General features: G+C 37.8%; 1 protein-coding gene across 3 annotated transcripts in view; it reads right to left on the bottom strand.

Moving 5' to 3' along the window:
* The window catches only part of LOC122800798 (NAD kinase-like), a 673,639-nt gene that overhangs the window by 403,316 nt on the left and 251,892 nt on the right, over positions 1-18,431 (bottom strand). For all 3 annotated transcript variants that reach the window (XM_044070075.1, XM_044070074.1, XM_044070076.1), the window contains exon 5: positions 1,865-1,973. In XM_044070075.1, coding sequence (XP_043926010.1) covers positions 1,865-1,973 — 109 coding nt within the window. The remainder of the gene's footprint in view (positions 1-1,864; positions 1,974-18,431) is intronic.

Below are 18,431 nucleotides of genomic sequence, written 5' to 3'. Positions count from 1 at the left end.
TTTCTAAATATTTACTATTTAAAGAATGTATTTATTTTTGAAAGAATGTATTTATTTTTGATTGTCAGTTATATCTTTTCCTTTGCTTTGATCAAGCTTTATAGTATCTAATTTAAGTTGTATATTACTGGACCATAATTTCCTTTTATTTTGATACCAACTTATAATTTTCCCGTATAAATATGCTTTTAAAGCATCCCAAACATATATTTCAGATATGTTATTGATGTTGTTAAGCTCTATAAAGGTTTGAACTTCTAATGAAATCATTTTTTTAAATTCTTTAAATTTTGTAATATAAGCAGGTATTCTTTTGGTTTGAATACTATAGTTATTATTATTGAGTATATCAAAAATTATAGAATTATGGTCAGAAAGGGGACAAGATATTACTTTTGATTTGATTAGGGAGTCTTTTAAATCTTTAGAAACCAAAACTCTATCTATTCTAGAGTGTGAGTTATGCCTGTGAGAATAAAATGTGTAGAATAACGAATTTGGGTCGCCATTTGGGTCAGCAAAATTATTAATATCTTTTAGTAAGAATAAGTCAATAAAATACTTTAATTTTTTGCAGAAGCTGAAATTTTCCTTTACCTTTATTAGTAGAATTGTTAGGATCAAGAATACAGTTAAAATCTCCTGCTAGTATTATGCTTCCTTTTGCAAAATGAACAATTTGGTCCAAATGCTGCCTAACTGTGTTAGTTCCTATATCTGGGATCCAGTATATATTGATTAAAGTATATATTTTTTTTATTTTATTCTATAATTATAGCACAAAACATTCCTTTATTATCCTTATAAACATTAATTATTTTAGGCAAGGGTACTGAATTATTCCAAACAATAGCCACTCCTCTTTTCTTTTGAGTGGGTCCTGAGCTAACCAAAACAGAATACGATTTATTATTAAGTTTAGATATATCTGTAGATAATAAGTGGGTTTCTTGTAAAAAAAAATATTAGTTGTGATTTATGAATCTTAAGGTATTTAAATAAATGTCCTCTCTTACTTGGATTATTCAAACCCATTGATGTTGATTGATATACCTTTTATTACTGACATCTTAGAATAAGTTATATGTAAAATATATTGACCATCGAGATATACAATTATAATTTATAGGAATACTATACAATATTTTCCAATTGGATGAAACAAAATTACTTATCTGATAGTTTTGAATGCATTTTCTGTTCTAAATTTATTCTTTTGAATTACCATGCTGCACAGGCAAAACCACAGAAGTAGCCCCACCTACACCTGCATACATAGTTCAGTCTAAAGTAATGTAAAAGCACACAATCATTGCTATAAAAGCAGATATTGATGCAAAACAAAATGTCAGAAATATAGTACAAAGCTGATACTGCAATAAATATATTCCACAAAACACATACTACTATAAAAGTCTCAAACAAAGGAAGTAACCGCGGAATTCAATCTTGTTTCTCATGTACGTCTTATATTCTGGAACAGTTATACCAGTGGTCAAGAGTTGCCTAGTTAGGAATGTAGAAACAGGGACTTCTAGTGCAACACAAAAGAGTTTGTGAGACTAGTAGCTTAGGGAGCAATGAGAATAAACAGAAAGTGAAGGCAGACAGTGAACATGACCTTCTCTGCAGCTTACACAACAGAATCAATAATCAGAACAGGGAAATGAAGTAGAATTCCTCGAAGCCACAGTCTGCAGAAATGGCAGAAATTAGCAAATCAAGAAAGCAGTAGAAATGGTAAGCAGAGTGCCCCTGGAGCCTAGTAGGGATGGGAAGATGCAGTTTCCAGAAGAGGTGGTATCCCCATCATATTCAAAGCTGAATGCAGAGCATAACATAGAAATGACAACTGAACTCTTACCTTCCCTAAAAGTACACAGCTGATTACGAATTTCATTAAAGTCTTCATCTTTTGCAAGAGCTCTATCTTCTACTACTTTCTTTTCAACATATACAGACAACTTCTTTTCCTAGGATACCAAGACAAAAAATACAGTTAAGTGATCAAACAAGGTGAAACAAGGTCTTAAAGTTGTAAATTCTTTTAGTTAAGCTCTCAAAAGAAGACATTATGGCATATAGACAGTTAAACCAGCTTAAATTAGCCAGTCTTGCACAGTTTTACCAGACAGCTTTCAATATACAATTAATGCTATGTACAGAAAAGTACAGTTATGTGAGAACTTAACAGAACAGCAGACATCCAACCGATCATTGTTACAGTACTACTAACAACTGGGATATCCCGCCAGGGATAGCCATAGGTCTGGCAAGGATACCAAAGCCATCCACAAAGGCTGTTTAGGAACATATGGGCATGAAGTACCTCAGGACTTTCTTGTCCCAGACGTAAAAGCCAGCAAGGCAGCAAAGAGAAAAGGACACTAAAAATGTTAACTAAAAAAAATGGGACAAAGAAAAGATATCACCTTGGTCTAAAAACAAACAAAAAAAGGGGGTGGGGTGGGTTGTATGCAATACTGCAACAGTGATCAGTCAGATATAGTACAGTTGTGTAAAAAAAACTTACCATAACAGTAAATGTTCGAATGATAACTGCTGCTATAGTCTAAGCTATAAGAGTTATGTCCTGCCAAGGCAGCCAGCTTCAAAAGCTTCAGGGCACCTTCAACACAACTAAATCATTAGACAGCTCTAGCCGAGTTGACTAAAACATAGGTTTGGGTTCTAAGCCTTAAAGAGCTTTCATGCCACCTGACAGAGGGATGCTAAGCTCTGAGAGGATATTGTTAGACACAAAATACTCCCAACAAATAAAATAAGGGGGAATACACCAAAAAACAAGGGGGTGGAGGGAGGGAGGGAGCAGCTACTGCAGCAGTGATCATTCCAATATTTACTGTTATGGTAAGTTTGCTTATATATCTACACAGGTCTATATCACCTAATAGACTGCTTAACTTGTCGAACTCCTAAACAGCGACAGCTAAGGGTCGAAAACTTACAATCTTGAATGGCCAGGTAAGCAAATTCTTTCATTGGGAAAGAATTTGCTTGGCCATTATCAGGAATTTGCCCTTTCCCCAATGTAGAGCGATCTCAAAGTTGGTATATTTAGTTAAGCGATGTGGGGGGGGCTAAGCCCCCCCACATTTTTATGGCTTGGAAGTTTATGTTAGTGTGGCATGGCCAAGCAAATTCTTTCCTGATGAAAGAATTCACTTACTTGGCCATTCGAGATTGCAAGTTTTTGACCCTTAGCTGTTAACGTTTAGGCGCTCAACAAGTTAAACCGTCGATTAGATAATATAGACCCATCTATACTATGTTCAACATACAGATCACTGCTGCAGTAGCCTTAGCTATATGGGTAGATTACCATAGCTTAGAACAACTGGGAAGTGGAAGGGGAAGGGTCCAGGAGCCCCTCGAGAATTTTCCTAGCAAAGCCCAACCTAGACCTGGTGATGGAATCTAATTTGTAGTGCTTTATAAAAGTATGTAAAGAGGACCATGCTGCTGCTTCTAGAACACTATTCTAGAGTCCAACCCTTTTCAAAAAGCCATAGATGAAGCCAAGGCCCTGGTACAGTGTGTCTTGACCTTGCCTAGAATAGCCTGTTATAGTGGGAATGACAAAAGTTAATATCCTGAGACATCCATTTGGAAATCGCCTGCTTTGACACATGTTGTCATTTCTTCATACCTTCACAAGAAATGAACAACTGATCGGAGTTCTGAAAGATTTTGCTCTGTCAATACAGAATCAGAGTTGTCTATGGATATTCAAGGTATGAAGTATTCTTTCTCCCTCAGTTTTGGATCCAGGGAACAACACAGGAAGTAAGAGAGTTTGGCCAAAAATAAACGTGGATGCCATTTTAGGCATAAAAGGAGAACTGGTTCTCAAAAGAAATCGTCTCTATAAAAAATTTGTTAAGGTTTTTTTCCCGTAAGAGCTTGCAGTTCAGATACTCTTCTTGCATAAGTCAGTGCAATCAGCAAAACTAAGTCAGCTAGATGAGCTGGTTCAAATGGAGCAAGAAGTTTTCCAAAACAAAGATACCAAGGAGAAGCCACATGTTTTCAAGAGGCCTGGTATGTAACACTGCTTTCAAAAACATTTTAACATAGACTGCCTTGAGAAAGGAGGGTCTGTGGGCAGACATGCTGAAATGGTCAACAAATTTACCTTGACAGAAGAGTAAGAAAGGCCAAAGGATAATAATTCACATAAATGTTGTAGAACCTGAGAAATACTTGCCTTAGAAATGTTCTGGTTGCAGTACTGAATCCAACTAGAAAATATCTTTAAAATTTGCTGATACAGGACTTCCTAGTCGCAGGTTTCATTGCCTCCTTTAATACTTGTGGCATGTCCTCAGAAAATAGGTGCTTAGAAGATATTAAAACTCTATCACCCAAGCAGTTAACTGAAGTTATCTGAAGACGGGTTGTATCAAACACTCCCTGTCTTGAGTGAATAGGTCCAGACTGAGGGGAAGCTTGTAAAAATTGCACTTTGCCATCTCAAAAAGAAGGATGAACCACACTGTTGCCTGAATCAGAAGGGAGTCACCATAATGATCTTTGAACAGTCATTCTGAATCTTCAGAATGACCTTGGATATTAGTGGAAAGAGTGGAAAAGCATACAGGCTTGTCCAAGGAAATTAAAATGCATCTGTTTTCCATGACTTCTTGCATGGAGCCCTGGAGCAAAATTTACCAGTTGAGTGTTGTGAACAGAGGCAAATAAATCTCTCTGAGGTTTTCTTCACAAATGGATCAATTCCTGGAAGACCCCCCAATTCAATTTCCATTCTTGAGGGTCTGTTCTGGTCCTGCTCAGCTTGTCTGCTGAAAAATGTTGCTCTGATGGTATGTAAGATGTCCTCAGATTAAGAAAGTGCTGAAAAACTATATTTCGGGGTACAATGATTAGACTGCACATAGGGTAAGATCTGTTGCTCATTTGTTTATGTATTACAATACTGTGGTATTGTCTGTGACCACTTGTAATGGTGCTAGGGAACTTAGGTGATTGGGAGAGTTGAGAGTATGTATTACTGACATCTCTTTTTTATGTGTTTTTAGTCTATCCATTTTGTTCTAAAGACCCTGTACTTTTATTCCCTCAGGCACTGTTCCCCAAGCAAAGTTTGTGGCATGTGTAGTTAGACAATGCTAGAACTGGAAGGGGAAAAAGGGAGACTTTTATTCAGATAAATTTGGTCTCTCCACCAAAGGCATTCCCTTTCTAGAAATCACAAAACTGGAATCTAGAATAATAGGACTGCACTAATTTTAGGTACCAATGAATTTTTCTCATGTGGAGTTTGGATTGGAGGAAACATGAGAATCATAGATAACATGAAACCTCTCAAACTGCTAGGCTTCATGAGAATCACAGATGCCATGAAACCTCGCATCCTGAGGAATTCCCTTGTTGGAGTCCCAAAATGGGTGTATCTAGAGACAAATCTACTTTTTCCTGTGGAAGAAAAGCTTTTTGAAATGAGAAATCTATACAAAACATAAGAAAACAATCATATGGGAAGGAGGCAAGCAGGACTTTTGGATGTTATCCTGGAAATTCAGCCTGAGAAGGACAATTCTCACCCAAGTAAAACATCCCCGTCTCTTTGAAAAAGAAAACTCTGCAAAGATGAGTAAGTCACCTAAATAAGAAAAAAATATATGAATACCTTGCAGTCTGCAGTAGGCTATTATTGGAGCTGGACACTTTGTGAATACCCTTGGTGCAATAGATAATCCAAAGGATAATGCAGAAAACTAACAGTGTGATCCAGATGCAAAAAACCTTAAGAAACGTTTGAGATCTAGTATGGTAGGAATGTGACAATAAGCATCCTTTAATCTAGAGTGACTAAAAAAATTAAGGAGGGAATGAGAGGCAACAGGTCATGAAGGGATAACATTCTGAACTTTTTAACTTTCACAAACTGGTTTGGAAAGGAAAGATCTGAAACCGTACTCCATGAAGCTTCTTTCTTTGGTTCCAGGCACACTTCTGAATAAAAACTCTTCCCTTTCTGAGAAGGAGAAACAGGGTCTATCACCCCCTAAATTAGCAGATGCTGAATGACAGGAGGGAAAAAACAAATTTGATCTGGTGGATGCGGAGGAATCTCCTGAAAAGGAGGGAGAGATTCTCACTGTCATTCGTATCCCTGATAAATCACTCTCAGAACCCATTTGTCTGAGAGTATCCATTGCCAAAGAAAGAAATGGATAGCCAGATTTTGGTGAAGATTTAAAGGCTTGCCAGTGTTGGGGGCACATTCTGCAGATAGTCATTCAGACTTGGTGGACTGTCCTTGTTTCTGGGAAGCTCCCACTTTCTTTTTGGAGATGCCTTGCCATTCTTTTTAAAAGTCTTGTCAGCTGCTTGCTGTGCAGACGTAGCTGTAAAACTATTCACAAATTTGGAAATGGAAGCCTAAAACATCTGACAAGCTCCCTGAATCAGCTTCCCTCTCTCACCACATTTTCAAGACCTCCACAGCAGATGTTCCAAATAACACAGAAGCAATAAGATTACACCAAGGTGAGTTTTCCTCAGAACAGGGAAAAGATGCTATAATGTTCCTCATATTCTCAAAAGCAAGCAAGCATAAACTTTAACATGCAAGTGTGATAACTAAGTTCTAGAAATGTGTGGCAGAAGAATACATTTTTCCCAAATTTTGTTCAAATGCTTTCCCCACACTTATTAGAGAATGTGGGAGATTAGGATTTAGCAGCAGAATTTATCAAGGAAATCACCACTAGGTGAGATCTGGGGTTAGAAAATAAACATTTATAAGACTGAGGAACTTTATACAATATATCTGTTTTCTTATGGGCAGCAGTCTGGTTGTCAGACAAGTTATCGGCTGTAATAAAAACATCTTTCAGTGCTGGAAGAACAAGAATAACTTGAGCAGGTTCCGCAAATTCCAGTTGTGGTAAATCATAATATTTCTTTAGAGAGAGTGGAATATCATTATGTTCCAACTGAAACACCTGATTCGTTCTAGATATGGTTTCAGAAAAAGAGCATGCATCTAAGGGACTATCAGAAGAACCACTCTCGTCAGAGTCAGAATCAGATACCTGAGAACAGAAAACAGAAATTGTCCCCTCACAATTAATTTCCTGTTCAATATCCTGAAAAAATCTTCAGTTGGTGAAGAATGTTTTTATTCTTACCAGTAACACCAGAACTGGAAGGTTCAAGGGCCTGAACCAAGTCAAATTAGTCACTTCTGTCTAAAGTAATACAGAAAGAGGATTACAAATGTCTAACTTTCTGTTTCTTTTTGACAACAATTTCTATTGAAGCAGACCAATGCCTGACAGGCAAATCCACCCTACAGACAGGCATCCCAGTCTGGCTAAGCAGAGCAGTATTCCCTGCGCCTTCCTCTGAGACACACAAAATTGGTTCTCTCTTGCTCACTAAGGGCACTCCAACAGCCACAGAGAATGTGTATACCCCTGGTCCAAGGCAGCTGTAGGAACTACACCAGAAGAATCCAAGGCAAAAGAATGGTTTGACGAACCAGAATTGACCGCAACGATCTCCCATCTATGGCTAAGGTAAATTTGTAACCTGATGAAGAGGCAAAGGCTGTTTGTAAATTTTCTTCTTTTTGTGGCTGGAAGAAGAAAGAATCGAAGAATGGGTAATTTTTTCAATGGTGAAGCCAAAAATGATGCCTGGAACCCAGTTAAGTCGGATACCAGTAGTTGGTAAAAAAAAATGTAAATATTTTAAAAGTAATTTTTCCACCAAAAACACAGTGAAAAGAACTTTAAGCACGTACCCTAGCCCCAAAAAGTAAATTAACACAAGTTTTACGTAAGAAAAAACAAAGAAGCACCTAATTTTAACAACTTTTTTCCACATAACAAAAAGTTGCATGTCACAGTAAAAAGTGACTAAAAGTCACATGGTAGTCCATAAAAATACATTTTCCTAACTTAAAATATGTAATTTCACAGAAAAATGTAAGTTTTTGTGTCAAAAATAAAATGTGGAAGTACCCCCATCCCCCCAAACAGAACTTAGCTGCCCAGCTATAGAAAACAATTAGCCAACTGTCAATCCTTAAAACCCCAAAAACGGATTCTCTTCAGCAGAAGGAAAGCAGTGAAAGGCATGGCGCTCACACTGCTGGTTTTCTTCAGCTTATTTATTTTATTTATTTATTTTACATTTGTTGACCGGGCTAGTCCAGCTGGATAATTTCCATTTTCAGTGGAGGGAGGGGGAAAAAAAACCACAGAAAAAAAACAGGTTATACAAAAAAGAAGATTAACTATGAGTTCCAACAGATATTAAGTTACCATGGGTAGTTATTAGTCTGGATCAAGAAAAAAAGAACACACAGATAGAGATTACTTTTACGATTGCAGAGAGACATTGTATCTCTAACTACACACTCCATACTACATTGCATATATATATATTTATATACAAAAATATATAATTTTTTTTTTTTTTTTTTTTTTTTTTTGAGAACAGTAAGTCATTAGGATGTTTGAGAACACAGAGAAGGATTGAAGTTGAGAAGATGAGAAGAAGTGAGGAAGAATAGGTCAGTTTAAGGGGTGTAGTACAGGTACAGAAGAGCCAAGTTTTTTAGATGTTTTGTGTTTAAAAAGAAGAAAGAAAAAACCTATCGAGGTAATGTGTGTGATGGGAGGTTGTTCCATATTTTTGCTACTGCGTTGGGAAAGGCAGTTACCTGCAGAATGGTGATTGAGATTTGTTTTGACTTGAAGCTTTTTTTTGACTTGAAGTTGTTTCATTCAGTTATTATTGTTTCAGGTTATTATTAGGGCTCAGAGGATTTTTATGGTTGATATAATATGTTATGTGATATAATATGTTGTGTATAATTGTGTTTGTTGAAGTTGTGTTTGTGTGGTTGGTTTAAAGTTTTGGGTTTGTGTGTGATTGTTTGTGGTGTGGATGCTAGGGTGCGCCTTATTGTGGTAGGATGTTTAAGTAAGTTTCTTTAGGTTACTTTTTGAGAGGTTTTTGAGAAGAGAGGTGTAAATAGAGGAGGGAGATTGAATGTGAGATGAGAGATGTGTTTGTTGGTGGAGGTGTTAGGTTTTGTTTGGTATAGATTCTGAAGTTTTATTGAGTATATTTTTTTATGGTGTTGTTGATATTGTATTATATGTATTATAGAATATTTTAAATATATTATCAATAGTAACACCAAGTAGTAAGTCTGTTAGTAGTTGGGGAGATGAGGGAGAGTGTATGACGAGCAGTGTGAGAATTTTGTGTGTAGTGTTGTGTGTAGGTGAGGAAAGTAGTGAAAGTTTGGTTTTTTGATTTCTTGGGATTGAGAATTTTTGAGTTTGTGAAGTGTGGATGACGACAGAAAAATGTGTGCTGGCTGTGCAAGTGGAGTTCAGATTGAGTGGCATGTATTGTGAATATGTGTGTCATATTATATAATAGTATTAGTAAGATGTGATGAGAGAGTGGATAGATAGAGAATATAAGAGAAGAGAGAGTGGAGTATGGTAGGACTAGTAGAAGATAGAAGAGATAGGAGAGAGAGTAAGTGAATTTGAAATTTTTCGAGAACTTGCTGTTAGTTGGAAAGGTTAGGAGAAAAGTTACCAGGTTAGGAGGTAATGTAAACAGCAAGTTTTAATATGTGTGTATGTGTGTGTAGTTGACTGTAGAAGAGGTAGCTTTTGACAATTCTAGGAAAGGGAAGAGGTTAGTTGATTGTGTTGACGATTACAGTTGATGGTGTTTTTGAGTAAAGGTGTAAAGTTGTGTAGAGTAGTAATAAGGTTTAAGTTTGAAGGAATTGAGTAGTTGGTTGTTTAGTGGGTTTTGGTGATTGTTTTATGTGAGTTGTTTGTGCATTTTGTTTGCCATAGTGTAGTGTAGAGTGTAGCGAAGTAGTAAAGCTGGAGGGGTGAGGTCTGTGATTTGTATTCCCTTTGTAGGAGGAGTGCATTTATGATGATTTTGTCTTTTTTTGGGGATGAGTTAAATAGGGATCTGTTATGGAGATAACAAGTTTCAGTAGTGGAGTTTTCAGCTGATTGAAATTGGAGCATTAAGTACTAATCAAAGTTTTGTAATAAGTTGTGTATTTTTGTAAAGTATGGGTGGAAGAGAGTATGGTTGGGGTTGCAGTTGTTTTAAAGGCAGTTGTCACTGTTATTTAAGAGCAGTTAGGGAGGCTTTGTAAGAAGTGGTTAGCTAGATTTTGTGTAAGGAAGTTTAAAGAAAGATGTTGAAGTTGTTGGCTATTAAGAGGGGTTGTCAGGATCTAAGTTTTGTGGGTTTAGTTGTAACACTACTTTGACCAAAGTAAGAAGATTATTGATGTTTGACCAAAACTTTTGGTTCTTTTTGGTTTTTTGTTGTAGTTCAAGGTAATAATTTTTTTTATGCAAGTATAGCTTTTTGCTTTTTTGGTTTTCTTTCTGAGTTTCAGATTTTTTCGTTTTTTCCGGGGGTTCCTTAGTTTTTTTTTTTTGATTTATTTCTAAAATATAATTTTGCTCAAGCTAATAATGGTTGGGCTCATGGAAAGTGGCCTTAAGCGTCAGAAGAAGGATATAAACAACATAACTTAAGACTACTGCAGCAGTTATCAAATAATGGACATTATGGAATTTTTAAGTCTCTAAAAGAGAAACATTTCTTATAATGATGTACACTTGAGAAGTATGACCAAGACTTCCAAGTGGTAATGCTTGCAAAGGGTTATAGTGCCTCTTAGATTGTTTTCTTTCCTCAAATGTGAAATTTATAAATACAAATATTTCTTTGTCACTTTCGAATACAGCGTTATTAAACTCTTGATTTATCCGACACATACCCAGAATCATCATCAGCATCATATTACAATCATATACTTTTTCCATAAACTTTTCCATATTTCAGACAGATTTTCCATCAAATAATCCTGCATGCCGCTCACTAGTCTTTCATTTTTATGCCATTTTCATTTCCATCAACAACCTTTTCTTCCTCATCACTCTGGTCTCCACAATAAAAGTAATGTTCTCACACATTCCATTTAAGGTTATGTGGCATGTTCTTCCCCATTTAACAAGCCCCCTGCTGTTACTTTCTTTATAGTGCCTAGCACATTTTGCAACACTGCTTTAACTCTTGATTTCCACTTTCTGGTTATCATATTTTGGATGTTAACAATTAAAATTAATAAAGCCTTCTAATGACTTATTCCAACTTAGCAGCATCGTTTCACTTGTTCACCCAATATCTGTCCTAATGCATTTTGCAATGAATCTTTAAATTCTATTAACTCAGCACACTCCCCAAAACAAACATACTCTCAACTTCCAAACTTTCCCTCTCACTCTCCAAACCATTCCAACAGTTACTTGGATTCTGAGGGAACCTTTCCAATCTACTTGAGGTATAAAAATATCTATGTAAGCAACACTTTCCAATATTGATCTCTAGTAAATTGCCCAAATAACCTTTTCTCCCATTCCTGACTGAGTTCCTGGTTGATCTTTTTGGAATTACCATTTATCATTCTATACACCATACTAAATTATCCCACTTTCATAGCCCTGTCTCTTCTCAAGCCCACAAAATATCCCACTGGGGTGGTCATTAACCTATAACTCCTCCTTCTTCTCTCTTTCTTTGTCTATATTTTACTATTAACCGTAGATAAGGAAGCCTTACATCATAGAATCTATCATATAATCCAAACAGTTATTTTGCTTCTTCCATTCTCAGTACCTTGGTTACCTGACTAACTTTAAACAGTTATGTCCTACGGTTTCATATCTGCTTTCTACCCCTTCATCTGGGAATCCTGTCAGCAAGATCTCCTTATTCCATCCCCTCACTAGTTTATTTTTCACTACACTATCTAATATGTAACATACATAATGTTCCACCAGGATGTTTTTCTTCTCCCACAACATCTGCTTCCAGTAAAACAGTCTCTCATCTCTGGTATTCTCTCCTTGAATCATCATATCTTTCCATTTTTATTTACATCCCTCTGCATAGGTTTAACATAGGCCTTTTAAAATCAGATATCACCATACCCCCTGGTTCTGTTGCTAGGATCATCTTATCCCACTTAAGCCTAGGGCTCTCCACTTCCCAAATAAAGTTCTGTAGTTCTTTACTTAGTGACATAATTTATCATCTATTGAGAGAAAGATGCCTGGCTGGCATATGGAATCATGGGGACCAAGAGCATTTTCACTGCCTGTATCTTACTATCCAGATTCATAATCAAGACAGTACAGCTGTGTACGATGAAGTTATGAAAGCAGTAGATGTTCGAATGATCATAGCTGCAGGATGCTTTAGCTATGCGGGCTACATCCTGCTAAGGATATAATGACTGGCCAACTTCCAAAAGCTTCAGGGCACTTTCCACCCATCCAAACTATCAAACAGTGCTAGATGAGCTGACTAAAAGCTAAGTCTGAGTGCAAAGCCCTTCACAGCTTTCCTGCCAGCAGAGAGAGAGAGAGAGAGAGAGAGAGACAGACAGAGGGAGGCTGAGCACTGAAAGGACAATGCTAGGAACAACAAAGAATAGATGTCTACACCCTGGCATAAAAACAAACCAGAAAATAAAGGGGATGGAAGGAGGGAGCAGCTACTGCAGCAGTGATCATTTGAGCATCTACTGTTGTGGTAAGTTCAACTTACACAACTGTACTGTGTTCTTCATATTGATCACTGCTGCAGTAACCTTAGCTATATGGGTAGATTACCATAGCTAACTATACTTAGGAGGTGAAAGGAGAAGAGTCCAGGAGCCCCTGCAGAATGGTCCTAGCAAAGCTTTTTTTAGACACAGAGAAGGAATCAAGATTATAGTGCTTTGTAAAAGTATGTACAGAGGACCAAGTAGCAGTTTCTAGAATACAACCCTTTCCAAAAAGCCATAAATGAAGCCAACGCTCTGCTAGAGTGGGCCTTGACACTGCCTGGAATAGATTTGTTAGGGTGAGTATAAAGAAAGGTAATAGCCTTAGACAACCATTTGGAAATAGTTTGTTTTGAAACAGATTGTCCCTTTTTCTTACCTTCACAAGAAATAAATAATTGAGCTGAAAATCTGAAAGATTTAGTTCTGTCAAGATAGTAACCAAGTTGTTTGTTGTTATCCAAGTTATGGAGTATCCTTTCTCCCCCATTTTTAGGTTCAGGAAAGAAAACAGGGAGATGGATAGTCTACCTTAAAGTAAACTCTGATACCACTTTAGGCATTAAAGAAAGACTTGTTCACAATTAGACCATGTTCCTGTGAAAAATGAAATGGGGTTGACTTACTATAACAACTTCAATTCAGATACACTCCTTGCTGAGGTCAGAGCAATCAATAAAATTGTTTTCCATGTTAAGAATCACAAGTCAGACATATTAGCTGGCTCAAAAGAACCAGCTGTTAGCTACTGTAACACAAAATTAAGATTCCATGGAGAAGTCACCCGTTTTATAGGTGGCCTCTTATGCAAAACCCCTTTCAAGAAAATTTTGACATGAGACTGACTGCATTAAAAGAGGAGGTTGCATTGGCAGACATGCTGGAATGGCCTCCCTCCTGGAAACAACAGCCTTACAACTGAAAATCTGCTTAGCTGGGCCTCTGCTACATACAATCAGGAAATATTAATCCAATGTGCCTTTAATCTCGACTGGTCTACATGTACCTCCACCAATCCAATAAATTATATCAACCTCTTTGGTTTCACCCAACTTATCTCTACACTTACAAAAATTGACAAACACAATAATAAACATTCCATACTAGACTAGATTCTCTCCAATTACCCAAACTTATGTTCACAGTTTGGCTGCCTCCCAGAATCTCTTAGTGATCATTCCCCCACCTACCTAATTAGGCAAAAAGCTCATTCAACAAAAAACACTATCTATAAGAATATCCATACTAAAAACACTTTTCAATATAAACCTTTGATTCTCTCCTAAAACATCACAGCTGGTCCCCCTTAAGACACCTTCCCCTCAATGAGGCTGTTGACTTCTTCAACAACTCATGTTTAAGCATCCTAAACTCTCTAGCCCCTATTAGAAAAGTGCATTGCAAATCCATATCAACTCAATGGCTAACTAAGGACACCATAAGTATAATGACACAAAGTGACAGAGCATGGCTAAACTATCAATCAGCAAAAACCCAAGTTTCCCTCCACAGCTACCTCAAACTATGAAAGCTAGCCAAAAAAACAAATTTGCTCTAACAAAAAGTCCTACTACACCCTGGTCTAATAAAAACAGCCCTGAGACATTCTGGCACGCCATAAAACAACTCTTAAATCCTGGACAGACCACTACCCCCCCCCCAACCATCCCTAATTCCAACATAATCCTATCAGCTCAATTTAACTCACATTTTATCAACTCCATTCAGACCTTAGTAAACAACAGCAACTATACCCCTCTAACCATTTCCACAACTCCTAACTATCACTCAGCTACCTTCTCATTTCAGCCAGTCCAGACCACTTAAATCAAAAAACTCCTTCTTCAACAAAAATCTAAACTACTGTTGCAGTAGATCAACTCTCAAACAAATTTCCTTAAACTAGCAGCTGACTCCATCTCATACCTTTCCCCCTTAGCAAAATACTAGAAAAATGCATACATTCTTAGCTACTGGCCTATCTACTACAAATGAATCTTCTCTCCAAACTCCAGGCAATGTTTTAGACTTAGACACAGCACCACAACTGCTCTATTAAGTTTCCTGGGACCAAAGAGATTTCAGATACCACCACAAAATACTAACAACATTGTCTCTTCCATTTTCTTGGACATGTCAAAAGCAATTGACATGGTCTCCCTTCAGAAACTACTTCAAGAATTATCTTCCATTCATCTCTCAATATCATCCATCACTTGGTTTCACAGCTATGTCCAACCGTCAACAAGCTATTAAGTGGAAAGATGAAATCCCCACCCTACTATGTGTTACTGTAGGAGTCCCACAAGGCTCTATCCTTGGCCCTTTACTTTTTTCCATCTTTACAAACAAACTTAGTTCTGCATCCACACATGCTACTATAGTGTAGTATGCAGATGATTCCACGGTTATCTGCACAGCCCCCTCCCTCCCCACACTAAAACATAAAACCCAGAAAGCCTTCACAGACATAGAGCAGTACCTAAATGAAAATCAACTCATACTAAATCCTAACAAGACAAAACTTATGATATTCTCTAATAACAGATCCACAGAACCCACTATCTGATTTCACATTTTCTCCTCCAACGGCACTAAAATCGAACTAGCAGATAGCACAAAGTTGCTTGGTGCCACAATAGACAGCTCTCTACAATATGACAAGCACATACCCCTTACCATAAGAAAGGTGCATATTAAACTTGGCTGTCTGTACAAGTCCAGAACATTCCTCACCTCTTCCAATAGACAAGCTATAGCAATAACACATCTTCTGTCCACATTACTATATGCCTCCCCCATCATCACTAATCCTAGAAAATTTGAACTGTCCAAATTAGAGATACGCTACCATAAAATAGCACGCTTTGCCGCCAGCCTCCATAATAGAACACATCAATGCATAGTCCTGATACAGCTATAATGGCTCAAGCTACCAAACATATTATCACTTAATCAACTTGGAATTGCTCACAAAATCATACATCAACCTGATGCCTGTCCAGCTCTAAATTATCAAGTTCAGCCTTATAATACCACCAGTACCCTCTGCTTAACCAACAAACTACTTTGAAATGTTAATAAATCTAGCAACTCATTTGGTGACTCCTTATTCATACATATCGCAAAAATATGGAAAATGCATTCCCCAACATATACTTAATAACCCCACTGCCTCTAAATTTAAACTACTTCTTAAAGAACACTCAAACAATAAATGTTTCTGTTCCTGTATCACCCCTAGTTAAGTTTCTCTCTCCTCACTCTTGCATCACATTTCCTTCACTCAAACCTCTTACTTAATTTCTCTACTAGCTGGTCACTTGGCAACTCTGTTCTAGGAATGATGCTTGTCTTTACCAAATACTAGGTATTACTGTAAAATCTATACATATTGTATCTGCATCTATTACACATCAAATTTACTATGCTTCTGCTTGTACCAGTACTTGATGACTTATACTAGTGCCAAAGAAAGAAAATGTGTGTGTTTATTGTATTTACTGTTTTACTGTGTTTATTGCAATTGTTGTTCTAAATTGCTATGTCTGTGCTACTAAATTGCCATTAGAGCTTTTCTCCCCAGGCCTCTGCTGAAAATGGGCTGCTAGCCCAATCTGAGTAACCCGGTAAACAAATGTAAACTAACTAACTAAATAAATGAACCTTGATAGAGGAGTAAGAAAGCCAATAGGATAATAACTCACACGAGTATTGTATAAACAGGGAACTATTCCTGAATGGGTGCTAGTTGTGCTGCTGGCACTAACTAGAAAACCTTTTCCATTTGCTAATATATGATTTTCTAGTAGCAGACTTTTTTTGCCTCCATTAGTACCTGCTGCACAACCTCAGTAAACATGTGCCTAAAGGGAATTAAGACCCGATCATCCAGGCAGTCAGCTGAACATAATCAATGTTGGGGCACATCAAACACCCCTGGTCTTGTGTGAGTAGATCCAGTCTGTCAGGATGCTTGTCGTAATTGCCATTGACCATTTCCAAAAGAAGGGACAACCACGGTTGCCTGGGCCAGAAGGGAGTCATCACAGTGATCTTGGGTGATTCCTGTTGAATTTTCAGAAGTACCCTGGATATTAGTGGAAAGAGTGGAAAGGTATACAGGAGCATTCCTGTCCAAAGAAAAGAAAAGAAAAAGTGGCTGTCTTCCAGGCCTTCTTGCATGGAGTCCTGCAACAGAACTTTGCCAGTTGATTGTTCAGAGAGGAGGGAAAGAGGTCTACTTGAGGAATTCCCCACAGGTGAATTAAATCTTGGAAGACACCCTGATCTAGTTTCCATTCATGAGAATCTGCCCTGGTTCTGCTCAGCTTGTCAGCCACACAAATTTGCTCTGATGGAATACAGGATGCCTGTAGAGTGAAACTGTGTTGAAAAGCTATATCCCATGCTAACATGGCTTGTCTGCAAAGGGGGTTCAACCTCCTTGCTTGCTGATGTACCACATGACTGTGGTATTACCTATAAACACTTGAAGTGGTCCTAGGTATCAGAGATGGTTTAGATTGTTAAGTACTTTGATCACAGCAAGCATCTTCTTGATATATGCTTGTATCTGTTCTTGGTTCCCACTCCACTCCAAAAATTGCTCCCTAAACAAAGTCCAAAGTCTCTGTGGTGACTGATTGCTTTAGAACAGGGAGCGAGAAGGGGAGACCTGGATTAAAGGATATCTGTTGTCTCCACCAAAAGATTTCTCTTCTGACAAACCTCAGCACTGGGATCTGAAAAGAGAAAGGGTGTTGGATGCTGGGACCAAAGAGACTTCAGATACCACTGCATCTTTCTCACGTGGAGTCTTGTCAGAGGTATCATGAGAATCATAGGTGCCATAAGACCCAAACTCCTCTGGCACTCCCTCGCAGTGATCTCTCACCCAAAAGAGAGATTCCTGACACAGTGAAAAAGACTCCTCAGAGATAAGCAAGTCATATAAATATGGAAAACATGGATACCCTGTAAACCACAATGAGTTATAACCAGAGTTAGACACATTGTGAACACTCTTGGTGCAGTGGATAGTTCAAAGGGTAAGGCAGAAAACTGATAATGTGAGCCAGACACACAAAACCTTAAGAAAGTCTTAAGTCTGGACGAATAGGTATGTGATGATAAGCATCTTTTAAGTTTAGTGTTACCAGGAAATTTGAAAGACGGAGAAGAGGTAACATGCTGTGAAATGACATCATTTTGAATTTGGGTACTGTCACAAACAGGCTTAGAAAAGAAAGGTATAGAACTGTTCTCCAAACATTTTCTTTCTTTGGCACTAGAAACATCCTTGAATAAAACCCCTTCCCCACCCGGGATGGAGGAACTGGTTCTATGACTCCTTGAGACAACATGTTATGAAGAAAGTACAGTTGTGTACACTTACCATAAAAGTAGATGTTCGAGTGTATTCACTGTTGCAGTAATCACCTGTGGGTTATCCCTGCTGTGGTAGCCCACGGCCGGCCTGAATACCAGGGTCAATGTTTTTCTGCGTCAGCTGCAGTCTCCTGTAGACTGACGTCAGGTCGTCAGTGCTATAAAGAAAGGCAGCTGATGCCATTACATCAGTTTTTCTTGCCCTAACCAGTCAGAAGCCCCAGTAAATATGGCAAAGTGGTTCTGGTTGTTAACAACCACCTCAAGAAGCTTATATCTCTTTAATGAAAGAGGATATAAGGGGGAAGGAGGGAGGGAAACCAGGACTGCAACAGTGAATACACTTGAACATCTAAATTTATGGTAAGTG

The sequence above is a fragment of the Protopterus annectens genome, chromosome 4.part1 (assembly GCF_019279795.1).
Source record: "Protopterus annectens isolate FY-2018-M chromosome 4.part1, PAN1.0, whole genome shotgun sequence".
Classification (NCBI taxonomy): Eukaryota; Metazoa; Chordata; order Ceratodontiformes; family Protopteridae; genus Protopterus; species Protopterus annectens.
This window is presented reverse-complemented; position numbering and strand designations above follow the sequence as displayed.